The sequence below is a fragment of the Penicillium atrosanguineum genome (genome assembly GCF_028827265.1).
Source record: "Penicillium atrosanguineum strain IBT 20685 chromosome Unknown utg000005l_segment0_segment0, whole genome shotgun sequence".
Classification (NCBI taxonomy): Eukaryota; Fungi; Ascomycota; class Eurotiomycetes; order Eurotiales; family Aspergillaceae; genus Penicillium; species Penicillium atrosanguineum.
In genome coordinates this window covers 2,153,932-2,168,372 of record NW_026623137.1, presented here as the reverse complement: position 1 = coordinate 2,168,372, position 14,441 = coordinate 2,153,932, and the positions used below count along the sequence as shown (strand labels likewise).

General features: G+C 47.2%; 4 protein-coding genes across 4 annotated transcripts; 3 read left to right on the top strand and 1 right to left on the bottom strand.

Annotated features, from left to right (window-relative positions):
- Window positions 1-2,936: 2,936 nt before the first annotated feature.
- On the top strand, window positions 2,937-4,811 carry N7443_007060 (40S ribosomal protein S6; the record flags this gene model as incomplete). The annotated part of the gene is made up of 1 exon (XM_056887116.1): window positions 2,937-4,811. One exon carries the CDS (start codon window positions 2,937-2,939, stop codon window positions 4,809-4,811), a length of 1,875 nt encoding a protein of 624 aa, XP_056740765.1.
- Window positions 4,812-9,459: 4,648 nt separating this feature from the next.
- Window positions 9,460-10,113, top strand: N7443_007059 (uncharacterized protein; the record flags this gene model as incomplete). Its single annotated transcript, XM_056887115.1, has 1 exon — window positions 9,460-10,113. One exon carries the CDS (start codon window positions 9,460-9,462, stop codon window positions 10,111-10,113), a length of 654 nt encoding a protein of 217 aa, XP_056740764.1.
- Window positions 10,114-10,331: 218 nt separating this feature from the next.
- On the bottom strand, window positions 10,332-11,410 carry N7443_007058 (phosphatidylinositol phosphate kinase family protein; the record flags this gene model as incomplete). Its single annotated transcript, XM_056887114.1, has 2 exons — window positions 10,332-11,087; window positions 11,138-11,410. The coding sequence occupies 2 exons, from the start codon at window positions 11,408-11,410 to the stop codon at window positions 10,332-10,334; spliced, it is 1,029 nt and encodes a 342-aa protein (XP_056740763.1).
- A 682-nt stretch (window positions 11,411-12,092) lies between these two features.
- Window positions 12,093-14,241, top strand: N7443_007057 (arginine--tRNA ligase; the record flags this gene model as incomplete). Its single annotated transcript, XM_056887113.1, has 4 exons — window positions 12,093-12,314; window positions 12,420-13,714; window positions 13,769-14,182; window positions 14,235-14,241. The coding sequence occupies 4 exons, from the start codon at window positions 12,093-12,095 to the stop codon at window positions 14,239-14,241; spliced, it is 1,938 nt and encodes a 645-aa protein (XP_056740762.1).
- Window positions 14,242-14,441: the final 200 nt, after the last annotated feature.

The window sequence follows — 14,441 nt, the reverse complement described above, 5'->3', positions numbered from 1 at the left end:
AAACTGCATTAATAGATCTTGATCTTGGTCATGCATTAGGCAGCCTGTGAGGTTGGTTACGCGAGCTAAATCCCCTCACACGAGGACAACAAGCTCCTAAGTTAAGAAAGCCCAAAGGAAAGAACCAAAAGTCAAAACTTCCGTACTAGAGAAGTGCTAATGCAAGTAGCACAAAGTAATTCACCAAGCCAGGATCACCCTCCCATATTCTACCAATCACATAAGCACTCGACACACTCGGCGCACCCGGCGCACCCCTAAGTAGACTTCCACGATTTCTACCTCTAGAATGTCCGGTTCATGAACCTGAACATATCGTGAGCAGAGGCTATTCCTGGAGCAATAGGAAATTTATATTAGGCAGTTTGGCAGGGTATTTATAAGCCAATCAGTAACCCGCACGATAATCGCGCGACGTGCGTTGATTCTCAACTCTGTTCTCATCCTCTCTAATAGAGAATCTCGGTGAGAAACCTTCGGGCCGGCGCGCCCGCTGCACTGACCCTGCCAGCTGAGTCAGAGTAGAACATCGTTGGACCCCAAGTCTCCAGTTGGAAATTTAGACTCTTGACATCTTGAGGAAAAGGAAGAAAAGGAAGAAAACGAGAAGAAAGCGATAGATTGAAGCTATGAAGAAGGGAGAAGAGAAGAAGCTACAATCTATCTAAAAATCAAGCCAGAAGGCAAAAGCCGGTGAGACTAAACACATCTACACACAGCCCTTCAGGGTAATGGCTTCCACTGGGTTTACAGAATAATTTTCAAATGTCTCTTCTGAAAAACATAAGGCCTCCTCCCCTGCAGAACAAAGAGCATACTACAGGATTTTCGAACATATAACAGCACCGCGAAAGTAGAGTGGCTTAGAGCCAGGCAAAAAAAGAATTCCTCGTATCAGTCAAAATAGCCCGCAACCTACGGGACCCGTAGCTTACCATTCGTTACTAACGAGCGGTCTGTGAGATGATGCGTCCAACCTAGGGGTGTCTTCATTCAGCACGCGACATATGGATAGTACTTCTGGGTCATGATGCCCATTGTAGGCTTTGTAGTGGCCATATTGTCGCTGTTATTGAAGGTGACTTCCCAATCCCGTGTTGCCCATGCCGAACCAAAAAAATCACCTCTCGCATCGTCGCTGCTGGTGGATAGTGCATGAGCCATCATCGCCGGATTTAATGGAGCTCTATCGCCATAACTACGGATTTGAGGAACCAATTGACGTTCTTCATATTCTACGAGATAAGTGAAGTTTCATGCAGTCGACTACCACGCCGCTAATCACTCGTATTTCCGAGCCTCCATTCAATGCCAAACGGTGTTAAAATAATTGGCCAAGAAATACGCAATAACAGTATTTCAGGAGCTCTATGGTTTATGCAAAGAGTAGTTGACGTGATCAGTCGATGCTAAGTCGATGTTACCTAAATATTCCCCTTTTTCCTTTTGGAAATCTCTTGGTTGTTGAGGGACGTCTGAGACCCCTAGGGATCAAACCCCTGGGGGTTATAACGTACTTTGTATAATTTTGGCCCCATTTTTTGATCATTTAGCTTACCACTATCATTGCGTGCGAATCCGAGAATCTGGACTCATTTTGAAATATCTCTATTCCCTTGATGATAAAGTGATAAAGTGCTGATCCAATAAGGGCCGAAGAACGAACAAATAGCGATTTCGTTCGTGATAATTGGAAGCATCGTCCCTCAAAATCTTGCTGTGAAAGCGCCAGGATCGCTTCAAGAAAATTCCTATGCCTAGCTCAGCGCTACCGGCCGATTCATGCAATTCGGCCCATCAAAATTAGGAGCTAAGCGCTTTTGAAACCGAGGCTGTCCCACATCGCAAGTGCTTCTCTTCTTGCGAACCTCTCAATCTTTTTTATCTTCAACAACCATCATGACAGTTACCACTCCCTTGGCCCTTTTCTCAGCTCCCAAGGTCAAATACTTGATTGAATCATATCACCCTGTACACTCCCTAGGAGTCGGTTTTGGAGTGACACCTCATGCAGTGGCTTGTGGCCTGGTTGTGAACCTGGCAGAATTCCATTCAGAAATTTGGGTGCTAACTTTTGAATACTTTTGAAATTATTTCCCCCCAAAACAAAGGCTGTCAAGAACGCTTGTGATGAGATGAGAAGGACGACTCTGGAGCCAGGAGGTTTACGCTGCACAGTCCTTTCGATTGCGCTAAATTGATATGGATCACTTATTAGCGGCTGATACGAGTCAGCCTCGTGCATCTGTGGAAATAACGATAGCCGGGCTGAATAGTGCCCACGTTAGTGAAATGGAGCATCGTACTTTGGCAATCGATGTCGGCTCGAGAATCCAAGACTACAAATGTTTGGTGCCGGGCCTCACAATGTGAGTGGAAACACAATTCCCCACTATGTGGAGTTGACCGAGAGTGGGCTCCCACGCCATCATCAGGAAGGTTGAAGTATTCGGTTCCGTCTCATTGGGAAAGTATTGCTACGTTGATACTAAATGCATGAGAATACGTTGTGGAGAACAAACAGAAAAAGTGTCATAAAAGCCAAGAGAAATCTTTGCCGTCCCGCATGCGTGGGTCCCGGTTGCAGCTTAAAACGCTTACTCACAGTGAGACCAGACGCAATGGGTATGAGCACGAGGCTTTCTTTTCCACCCGACAGAGGCTTAGTTATTGATCTGACCAATGGCTTTCACATTCTCTCCAGGGGCTGAGCTGACTAACTTTGGCCCCATCTCGCAACGCTGCTGTGCTGCTGTGACGCTGATCGAGCGCCCCATGGCTGGCCTGCCGATCCTGAGGCCCACCGAGCCCAGGCTGGCGATTGAGTTCGCGCCCGTGATTCTTTCTTCTCTCTTCCCCAGCCGGCTCCCTGCTCTTTCGTGCGCAAGCCTCTATATAGGCGCTCCGCAGTTTCGCGGTCGTCTGCGCGAAAGATTATGCTGCCCACCGCCCGTCGAATTCGACTGTGGCTTATGACACTGTTCCAGTCATTACAAGCCGGCATTATGTCTACCTTCGAGACTCTTCGAGCAGGGCCCTGGGGCCAACAAAACTACCAGCTTCTTGAGGGAGCTCGAGAGAAATCCTACTACTACTATTCCCGCACGACAAAAAGGACTTGGGCCATGGCTTTTTCGGTAGCAGCAGTGATCTTTATGTTTTGGTGTTTCCCATTACTCCCGGCAAACATCAACCGCATTGCCAATGAGCGTTTGTGCGATCATCCCATCTCCATACTTGCGTCCGATGCCTCGCAAGCATTCAATGAAACCTTGACGCGCCAATCTAAGTCATTAGACGAGGCAGTCACGGAATACCGTCGACGGTACAGCATGCCGCCGCCTCCCCGCTTCGACAAATGGTATGAGTTTGCGAAGCAGCGGAATACGATTTTGATCGATGAATACGACACGATATACCATTCTATGCTACCTTTATGGGGGCTTTCACCGAGTACAATCCGTTCGCGTGTCAGAGAGGACCTGGGCTTCGATAACGTGGTGATGGGTATATCGATTCGCAATGGCGAGCCCATTCACCTGGGCAATGGCCAGGGAAATTTCCAACGAGACGCCGTTATGAAGCAATTAAATAAATTTGCTCAATGGCTGCCTGATATGGATCTAGAGTTTAACGTCCACGATGAGCCGCGGGTCGTTGTTCCTCATGAGGACTTACACAGACTGGTAATGAAAGGCTATGCAGCTCAGGCTAGCTTGAACGGCAACTCATCATTGTTGAATAATTTTTCCGACAATAACAGCACTGCGCAACCTATTCCAGAAGTCTTCACAACTAGGTTTGTTAATCTCGAACGGCAAGAAACCTGGCTTTATTCCCGACTATCGTGCCCACCCGACAGTCCGACTATGGACCTCGATGGTAACGCGCCGGACAATACCAGTGCTTTCGCCATTGGGCCTTTGGGATTCGTGTTCAATCAATCCGCCTCTAGCGATATTTGCAACAGTCCCTCGCTACAACATCGCCTTGGGATTTTTGAGCGGCCCAATGCCTTCAAGCTCACGAATGAGCTAGTCCCCATGTTCTCAATGTCACATCCATCTTCGTTCCAGGATATTCCTGTTCCTTCACCATGGTACTACGAGGAGGTCGGAGGCTACGAACCAGAACTCGATATCCCATGGAAGTCAAGGCAAGGAAAGATTTACTGGCGAGGAAGTAGTACCGGAGGACACAGTCATGGTGGATCCTGGCAAAATCTGCAGCGACAGCGAGTGATCGCATCCCTAGAAGGCAAATCGGGACATCACATCTTGGAGCGCAAGGAAGAGTCTATCTGCGGCATTGGGCGTGAGGAAGGATGGGAAGTTCGCAAGGCAAATCAATCCGAGCTTAGTGAATATTTCAACGCCCATTTTGTTGATATTGTCGATTGTGAGGAGGATTGTTATAATGAGCGGATGTTTTTTGATGTCATGGAACGAGAAGATCACAATGAGGCCTGGAAATACCGCTACTTATTGGATATGGATGGCCACGCTTACAGCGGGCGATTCTATGCCTTCATGCGGAGCAAGAGTGTTCCCCTCAAGCTGACCTTTTTCCGGGAATGGCACGAGAACATACTCATCCCATGGGTCCACTACGTGCCCCTCAATAAGGATGCCAACGAAATTCCTGAGATTGTGCGCTTTTTCGAGCAAGATCCTGTTGGTCAGGGGATCGCTCGAACCATTGGCGAGGAAGGGCAGTTGTGGGCTGCGAAGACACTCCGTAACGATGACATGGATGTCTATATGTTCCGGATTATGTTAGAGTATGTCCTTTTCCTCCAAATAGATCGGTAATATGTCTTTTATGATGCTGACAACGCTATTGCAGATACGCCCGCGTGCAAGATGACCGGCGAGAGAATTTGGGTTACATTTCCCCACTTCACTAGTTGAGAGGTTTTTCCAAGACTCTTACTGACCTCACGTATCACTGTATAAAATTGCATTTCTTTTGTTCACTATATCACGCGGGCCTAACTCTGGACCCCGGTTGCAACCCCTTTATCAACTAGTTGCGTTTTGTAAGACTACTCGCATACGATGAATGCGATCCCACAAAGCAAGTACCACGAAACAGACGGTTATAGAAAGATGTAACGATTCATTATGGCACGATCGCTTCAGGGAACCAAGTCATTAAACACGGTATTACCTGAGATAGTAGTGAGGCTTCTTATCAGCAGAGGGGCAAACGTCAAAGATATCCACGATAAATTATCAGCACTACTCATAAACGCCTTGGTAGATGGCCACGAGGTGGTTGCAAGAGTGCTTATCGATAACGGAACAGAGGTCAATGCCTCGATCGCCCCCCACAAAAGTGAAACCCGACATACGAGCTATCTCCCCGCTGGCTGTCCACGGTGGAAACACCGCGGTTTTTACAGGGGAATGCCACAGTTTCGTGACACAACGCCACAACCATATAATATTTTCACAATCACCCTCGAGTTATCATGTATCGTTAACACCGATAAGGTTTTGGGATCGAGCCCCAGTCTGGTCAAATTTTTTGTTGTTGATTGCAGTGGATGTAGGTGGGTTTTTTTCTGTGGCAGGTGGCTCGTGCGCAGTTAGCGCCGCAGAGGGAAAGGATCGTAAAATAACTATTTACTGAATTTACCTCTACCTTTCAGGATCATGTGTCTTTTGACTTGGAACGCAATTTAGCATAGAATGGGCAATGCACTCGTGAAGATAGGCGGAGGCGAAGCGTGGTCTTGTCTTTCATCAACATGGTTCTAGATTGGGCTTCTGTATATGAGAACGGGATTCCCATAAGAACGGAAATACTACTTTTAATATATCGCGGTCTGCCGTATTTTAAAAGTCGTCTTTCTCACTGGACTGAGCGTCATGAATACATCCCCACATTCGCTAAAATCCTGCAGCTGGCCAGCAAATGGCTGTATATGATCAATCGTCAAATTAATTAGAAACCGCTGTTGGAACACTACTTCTCAACAGATATTGTAATCCTTGCCGTGACGATTGCAGCATGAGTTCTCATATACAGCAGTGCATTTTCTGAAAAAAGGTCGCATAAGTATAAGTGAGCTGCAAACAATGGCAAGATTCAGTTCGAGCAGAGTCCATAGAGCTTCCTTCGATCCACTCGCTATACCTTGAGTCAGATTATTTGATGAAGAAAGATTCCCAAACTTACAGTTTGAATTGTGTTTCAAATAGTTATTGAATTCAATCAGGCGCAAAAGACTAAATATGCAGACTCTATAAGAACAGCTTAGTTTTAAACCCGAATATGCACCAGAATAATTTGGGGGAACGTACAAACTGCCAATAGAAAAAAGACCTGTGAGTTGAATCTTATCCGAGACTGCGAGTTTTAAGCGCCATATAACGGTGACGGGAAAGAGTAGAATTAAAATGTCTTCCACGAGAGACAGGCTGCCGATTGATACGTAGAAAGCTGTCTGTGAGGCAATACAAGTTCCCTCAATACTGCCTTGCAGCCAGAAGTACTGGGGGGGCCAACATTGAAAGATATTCACCAGCAAGGAGGCTGTACCCCAAGCTGCAGTGAATATAAGGAGGATCGTAGTAATGACGTGCAACTTCTGCGCAGAACCAAGTAGGTTACGTAGAAGGATAATCGTCGAGAGCTTGATAAAGACTTGAGATAAAGGCCAAAATGTCTGAGTTATCCAAAAAAGCTGTTGGTCCGTAGACATTAGCGTATTTATTCCCACCTGAAGATCAGTACTATAACACCGTCTTACCAATGCGGCCTTCTGAAGGTGTTCAATTCCCAGTCCCCAAATGTCAGTTTTTCCTTCCCTGGCAGCAGCTGGGACGTAATGTCAGTTCATAAAGTATTCGACTTCGCACAATAACTCACCAAGAATTGTGCTTATAGTAGCTCCATAGGAGAAGAACAATCCAAAGAACATGAGGAGGTCACCTATGTCGAGTTTCATCTTTGTGAGTAGCCTGCTATAGAGACGTAGAAGAAAAAAGAGCGTGGCGAGAGCAGCTCCAACAATAGGGACGGCTATTAGCACCGTTTGCCAATAAGTATCATCCGCCATTCAAGTTCGCTTTTGGAGGTTTCGCAAGGAAGATTCGAGTATACATATCACAAGTTTGAACAAGATTTTAGTATGACGGTCCGAGAATTGATTCCTTGGGGTCCGGACTGAGAAAAACCTCGCTGTAAATTAATTCAAAAATCAAACATTAACTAGAACGGGCAGGAGAAGAAATAGGCTGCTACTATCCGAAGTCACCTGGGCAGTATGGATTTGGCAAATGCTTGAAAGTGCTGACGTCATTCTCTTGACGGGTTGACCAAACATCTTATTGGAAGAGTATATTCTGTATGTACCTAGCTACGGTTCCGTCTGTCCCGCACGTGGACTTGCTTCTCGATTTGGATACTGCGACTCGCGTTATTGATTGGCTGCATCATGTATTAGTTTTATTGGCACCATGAAAATAACCCAAGTACTGGATTGACTATAGAAACGATGACCGCTTAGACACCCCTTCGGAGGATACAGCGCTAATCGAATGACGTATGGACTTCAAGCTCACAACGAAAACACTAAATTCTACTTGAGAAAATTAAACGTCCCAGGCCAAGTCAGTCCTAGATAAGCAGGCGGTACATATTCTTTTATTTACTCGGGTCTGTCGGAGGGGAGGGAAATGTATACCGCCTTGTTCACCGTCTTCCCCATCGCCCTTTTCCCATGACTGTACGATTCTAATTGGCAGGGGAAGAGGTCGCGGCCGGCTTTTGTGAACGCGGTGCGCACTGGCCACCAGGCGCTGCAGGCCCTCGTACGTGTAGCCGTACATACAGCTCAGGAGAAGCGGAGGACCCGGAGTACTCAGAGGACTCGATGTGAGGTCTGGGCAATGACAATTATGCTTGGAACTTCGCTAGTGTATTTCGTGAAATGGTTGCTAGGAACAGCCAGCGGATTTCTCCCTCATGGCTGAGACATATCTAAATATTGATGGTTGAAAAGAGTGTGACTGGGTTACTAGCTTACTGGAGGCTCTCGAAAAGGTTTTCGTTCCGTTGCTGTTTGTGTTTTTGTGTTTTTGTGTTTTTAATAAACAGGTCGTCATCAAGGTGTGGGCTTTGGAGTATGCTTTGCGAGTATGCTCCAACCCTACTAATTGGCATACCGAACCTATCCCCTTCGTGTATATCTTCCACTCCTTTAGCTACGGGGTTCTTATTTTGTTTTCTTTAGAGACCTGCGAGGTTTTTCTTCATCAAGAGGTTCGGTAGTGCCCGGTGCTTGGAGGGAGATCTATCTGCGTAGATAAAATTGGTTCAATTATGTAGGATAGTAGGGCCAGAGAAGATAATTGCTTCCAGATAGTGGCTCAGGCAACCACCTTGAATTTGGTGATGAGTTGAGAAACAAATCAGAAACCCAAAAGCTAAAGGAGAGAGTTTCTTTGAGGACTTGGCAGGTTTTCGGTTTTCATGTCACCACCAGGAACGAAAGGAAATTGAACTCAATGGGAATGTTTTGCCAGAAGAGGAATATCGTAGTCAAAGCCGATATTTTTAGAAGTCTTAGACGAATTGTGATCTTTCCAACGGCCAGAGTGTCAGTCCTTGCCTGATAAGTCGTTGCGTGCAGAGGCCAGACGGTCACAGATGACGGGCAAACATAGATGGTGGATGGTGGAGGAATAGTAGCCTCTGCCGCAATATCACCTTTGTCGCCCAATTCGCTTCCAATAGTTTCGAGCCGCCACATGGGCATAATCCGATTGTCATTATTTTCAGAATTCACTCTCCCGTCGCATTGTCTTTGAAATTGCAGAGATTGATAAATAATTATAGGGAACAGAACTGGATAATCAACATGTTGCTTACTGAGGGGGCTCACGCCGAGACACTAGCTGCATGCCCAGCTGGAAATTTCCGTTCGTGTCTTAGTTTCCCGTTCTACCTGTCCATTTTCTTAGGGTTCAGTCTTTTCAATAAGTGGATTCAGAATTTTCTTGTAACAACATCCTCTTGCTTCAAAATCATAATATAGAAAGAAAATCGTATATTTGGAGGGAATACTGGGTGCGATATCAATAGTTCGCTCTAATTTCGGATCTATGATCAGTCCATCAGTCCATCTGGGATCGGTCTGTCTCACACCTGCGGCCCGCAGGCCGATGAAAGCCGGCTTATTGTTTGAACCAACCATAGAACCTCAACAGAGCATGGTGAATGTATGTCTTAGATCGTTCCTTGATTGTGCCATGTTAATTGGTCTTGTTTTGTAGCATTTGCCCGCTACTAAAATTTAGCGTGGTTTCCTGCAGAAAGCGTACTACACAGCACGGATGCAACTGTGGAATTTTACCGAGAGTTTTGCGTTGGCTATAGTGGTGCACATAAAAGACCATTGTTTTCCATTTATATTTTATCCGAGTCATCTTAACTCTGCCCAACACGACCATGCTCAGTCTCGCAAATATTGTGACAGGCCTTTTAGCCTTGTCAACACCCATTGCCTCGCGTGCCTTGCACCGTCGCTCCATCACTCCTCCGGCTGGATGCCCAATTCCAACCTGGACAGTCAACAACTTCCAATGGTACAATGGCTCGCATTCTCTAGACTGTATCCATAACGAAGCCGACATCAATGCCAAAGGATGTCTCTGCGGGAGCGGCTGGTGTGACCCTAACCCAGCGACCTGCAATGGGTCAATGGTGCCAGTCTGCTACACTGGCATGCCTAACTATCAGCCATGGGGATATGGCCCACCGGAAACTCTGGACATTGATTTCGCCGATGGCCTGGAATGCCACGACCAGTACATCGGATATCGCGTTCACGATATTGGTAACGGAGCTAGCAATTGCGGATATGCCGATCGAGGACTCGGACGTATTGTCGCCTTCTACGGTACTTCAGACCTTGACAGCTCGAAAGGGCATATGGATTATACCCTTGGAAGTGGTCATGCTCTGAACTGTGCTAATGGAAGCTCCATTACTTACTCTGGAAGTGTGGATTTCCCGCTTACTTGTACTCATGATGCGTACTTTAATGCTACGTGCACAGCGCCCGTCTTTACCATTCCGGTTCTGAGCTATCAATGGGTTTGATTATGAAATCTGCTGGATTTTGCAGCCAAGGATTATGAAATTAGATCAACAGTCCGATAGGATCCATAGAAATCTATTGAGGCGATGATGATGTACATGAGAGACGATGACACTCTCTTAAACCTGGTATGGTAGATATAGACTTGTAGAAAATGCTAATAAAGTTACCATGCGTAGTGCTATTGCAAAGAAAGTTGTATATAGGTGTATGAAGTGTATTAGTGATGAACCTGAATCATCTCCTTGACCATAGACAAGAAATTCTGACGATATTCATTCGCCGTTGTTGTAATAGACATGGGTCCTTGACGTCCCACAATATTGAAAGTCTGCACCACCCCCGTCATTGCCTGCGCATGTAGCTTATGCTTTGCCCAGAAAAAGTCGAGTATCACAGCCCGATACTTCCATTCTCCATCTGCAGATGGAATACCCACCCTCCATGGACTCTCCCTCCCGAGAACTTCCGGACTGGAAGATGATGGAATTCGGACCAAGAATAGGGAGTAGTCGACGGCATTAGCCTCTTGCAGGAACTTGGTATCTGCTTGAATGGCTTCCCAGAAAGTATTGTAGTCTTCCTGCCAAAGATGAAGCTTATCGTTGAAAGTGTCCGCAAGCTTGCTTAATGTATCTTCACTGACCAGAGGTTCAGGAATGATATCTCGCTCTGGATAGAAGTAGTTGATTGGTTTTAGGTCGTAAGTCTCCCAGCGATTACCGGCTGGGTCATCGGCTTGACCACAGAGGATGTTCTCCATGATTATATGGTGTGCTGGAGTACAGCCACAAAGTGTGCCGAGGGTCACGTATGGAGATAGGAGATAATCGGTAATCCAGACCAAGACAGAATCCGGATGCTCTCGCATATGCTCATAATATGGCTCCAAGAGATCAGACTCGAAGAACGTATACTCAAAGTGACGCGGGAGACTTTTGATCACCAAATGGCCATCAAATGTGCCAAAGAAGGTCTAGAAATGCATTAGAGTGGCTCTTGAGTGCAAGGCAGGGAGGAAATTACCGATCCTGAGTACCCCAAGTCGCCAATCATTTTCAGTGGTGGCTGGCCGTCTGTCTTGTGGAATGAGGCTAGATAGTTGTCCTCATCAAATCCCCACACCTCCTGACGCAATACCGCGAAGAGATTTCGTTCATGTCGAATCAACTTTATTCTGCGAAATGTGAAGAACGCGATGAACTTTCCCCACGCAGACTTCTTGAATCGGTCCGGGTCACGAAATAAACCAGACTGTATAGACTTGGTCAGAGCTGATTGACGCCGATTCTTACCCATCTTGTAGTAGTGGTGAGAGCATATCCTTCGTAAAGAAAGAGATAAAGTATCCAGGGGCCCCCGGGATGCATAAAGCTTGCTTTTGTAAGAACTTAATACAGCATGACTAGTGACGTCACTGCCACATAGTGGTATCTTCTTCTATTTGTTCAAAACAAGGTTGACACGAGATCAACACGGGTTAATCAATCTGATTTAACATATCAGATCTTGTTTTACCGCGGATAATCTTGAACGCTGCCTAAGCATAAAAGTTGGGTGATTCATAGTGGGTGGTTGTATAGTTATCTGGCTATGTCTGTAGTATTATGTTGATTCCAACCGCCAACTACATATTCTTAATGCATCAAATGTAAGACAGCAAATGAATTAGTAAGCTGAGGCTCACTCCTATACAATCCACAATATACATAATAAAAACCGATATGAAAGTGACAGGTCAGGCGATGGGTCAGGTCTATACAACACACGTGACCACTGACCGCCTGACGACCTGAGTCATAGCAGAAAAGTCGCCCACCATAGAGTCTTCCCCTCTATGGGTCATTACATGCTAAGCGGGGCCCGGCGTTTCTCTGGCTACTTTTTTTCTCGATCGCCCCTCACAACCGTTCGATCATACCCTTCCTCTTCATTTCGCGCTTTTATCGCTTGCCCGGCGCGTCCTCGTTCGTTAACCACAATGGCCGCCGAAACTTTGCCCGCCTCGGTCGAGGCCCTCACCCTCCAGTCGACCACACAGAAGTCCGAGTTCCCCGGCTGCTTCCCGTCCCTGAACCCCATGGACATTTACCGCGAACATATTGCGACAGAGCTGAGCAAGGCCACCGACATTGATGCGCAAAAGATCTACTCTCGCCTCGCATGGACAAAGACCCTGGACCAGGGCGACTTGTCGCTGCCGGTATGTAATTGATATGCTGTCAACTGAGCGCGACTAGTCATACAGTCATTGCGGCTGGAACTTTTAGTAAAACAATGCGACTTACCTTTTCTTTCACATCATTAGGTCCCCTCGCTCGGAATTAAGAAGAACCCCCAGGAGCTGTGCCAGGAATTGGCCTCCAAATTCCCCGAATCCGACCTCATTTACCCTCCCACTCCCCTCGGCCCTCACCTGCAGTTCTTCTTCAAGCCCAAGGCCCTCACTGAGACCGTCCTTGGTCGTATTATGAAGGAGAAGGCTGCCTTTGGTACTAATGGCAACCAGGGTCTTAAGGACCCTTCGGACCCCTCTAAGGGCCAGAAGAAGATCATCATCGAGTTTTCCAGCCCCAACATTGCTAAGGCATTCCACATGGGTCACTTGCGCAGTACGATTATCGGTGGTTTCCTCGCCAATCTGTACACTGTCATGGGATGGAACGTTGTCCGCATGAACTACCTTGGTGACTGGGGCAAGCAGTACGGTCTTTTGGCCAACGGCTACAAGGCTTTCGGTAACGAGGAGGCCCTCGCTAAGGACCCCATCAACCACCTGTTCGATGTCTACGTCAAGGTCAACCACATTGTGAGCGACCAGGATGCGCCCATCAAGGAGTTGAAGGAGCAGATCAAGCAGAAGAATGAGAAGAGCGAGGATGTCACTGCTCTGGAGGCTGAGCTTGCCAAGCTGGTTGATGCTAGTGAGGACGAGAAGGCCCGCCGCTACTTCAAGAGCATGGAGGATGGCGACCCCGAGGCTCTTGCCCTCTGGCGCAAGTTCCGTGATCTCAGTATCCTCAAGTACAAGCAGGCGTACGCCCGTCTCAACATTGACTTCGATGTCTACTCCGGTGAGTCTCAGGTCAAGAAGGAGAGTATGGCCAATGCCTACAAGGCTATGCAAGATGCCGGCATTGCGGAGGACTCTGAGGGTGCCGTTATTGCAGACTTCACCAAGCACGGCGCCAAGAAGCTGGGCAAGGCCATCATTATCCGCAAGGACGGTACTCCTCTGTACCTGACCCGTGACATCGGTGCCATCCTGGAGCGTGACGAAGAATACAAGTTCGACAAGATGATCTACGTTGTGGCTTCGCAGCAGGATCTTCACTTGGCGCAGCTCTTCAAGGTTACCGAGCTTTCCGGCCGTAAGGACCTGTCCGACCGTTGCTCACACATTAACTTCGGTATGGTCAAGGGCATGAGTACCCGTAAGGGTACTGTTAAGTTCTTGGACGATATCCTGAACGATGTCGGTGACAAGATGCACGAGGTGATGAAGAAGAACCAGACCAAGTACGAGCAGGTTGAGAACCCTGTCGCTACTGCCGATACCCTGGGTATCACTGCTGTTATGGTTCAGGATTACACTGGCAAGCGGTACGTTTTGTGAATCCCTCCTTTTATCGAAATTACCATATTAACCCATCTTAGTATCAACGGCTACGATTTCAACCTTGAGGCTATGACTTCCTTCGAGGGTGACACCGGCCCTTACCTTCAGTACGCCCACGCTCGTCTCTGCTCAATGTTCCGCAAGTCCGGCTTGACCGAGGAGGAGTTGAACACCGCCAACTTCGATCTCCTGTCCGAGAAGCACGCCGTTGATCTAATCCGTCTTCTGGCTTCCTACCCCGATACTATCCTCAACACCGCCAAGACTCTGGAGCCCGTTACTATCTTGGCCTATCTGTTCAAGATGACCCACGCTCTGTCCTCTAGTTATGATGTCCTCAAGGTCGTTGGAAGTGAGCCCGAGCTTAAGAAGGCTCGCATGGCCCTCTACTTCTCTGCCCGCCAGGTCCTCCACAACGGCATGCGCATCCTCGGCCTTAACCCCGTTCAGCGGTTTGTCTCCCTATTCCATCTTTCCCTGGTCACCAGCTAATCGTGTCTATAGCATGTAAAATCGGATTTATCTCTCCCTCCGCCATCTTTCAATAGCTTCTACACTACGCAACATCGATATCACTTTTTTCAAGATGCATTTGGCGCTTAGAGCTGGTCAACAAAATATCAAACCTTTTTCTGCTTTCCACTATTTATTTATAGAAGTCAAGACTGCTTGGGGTGGGGTTAAATGACTTTTGATGACCACCCATGCGAA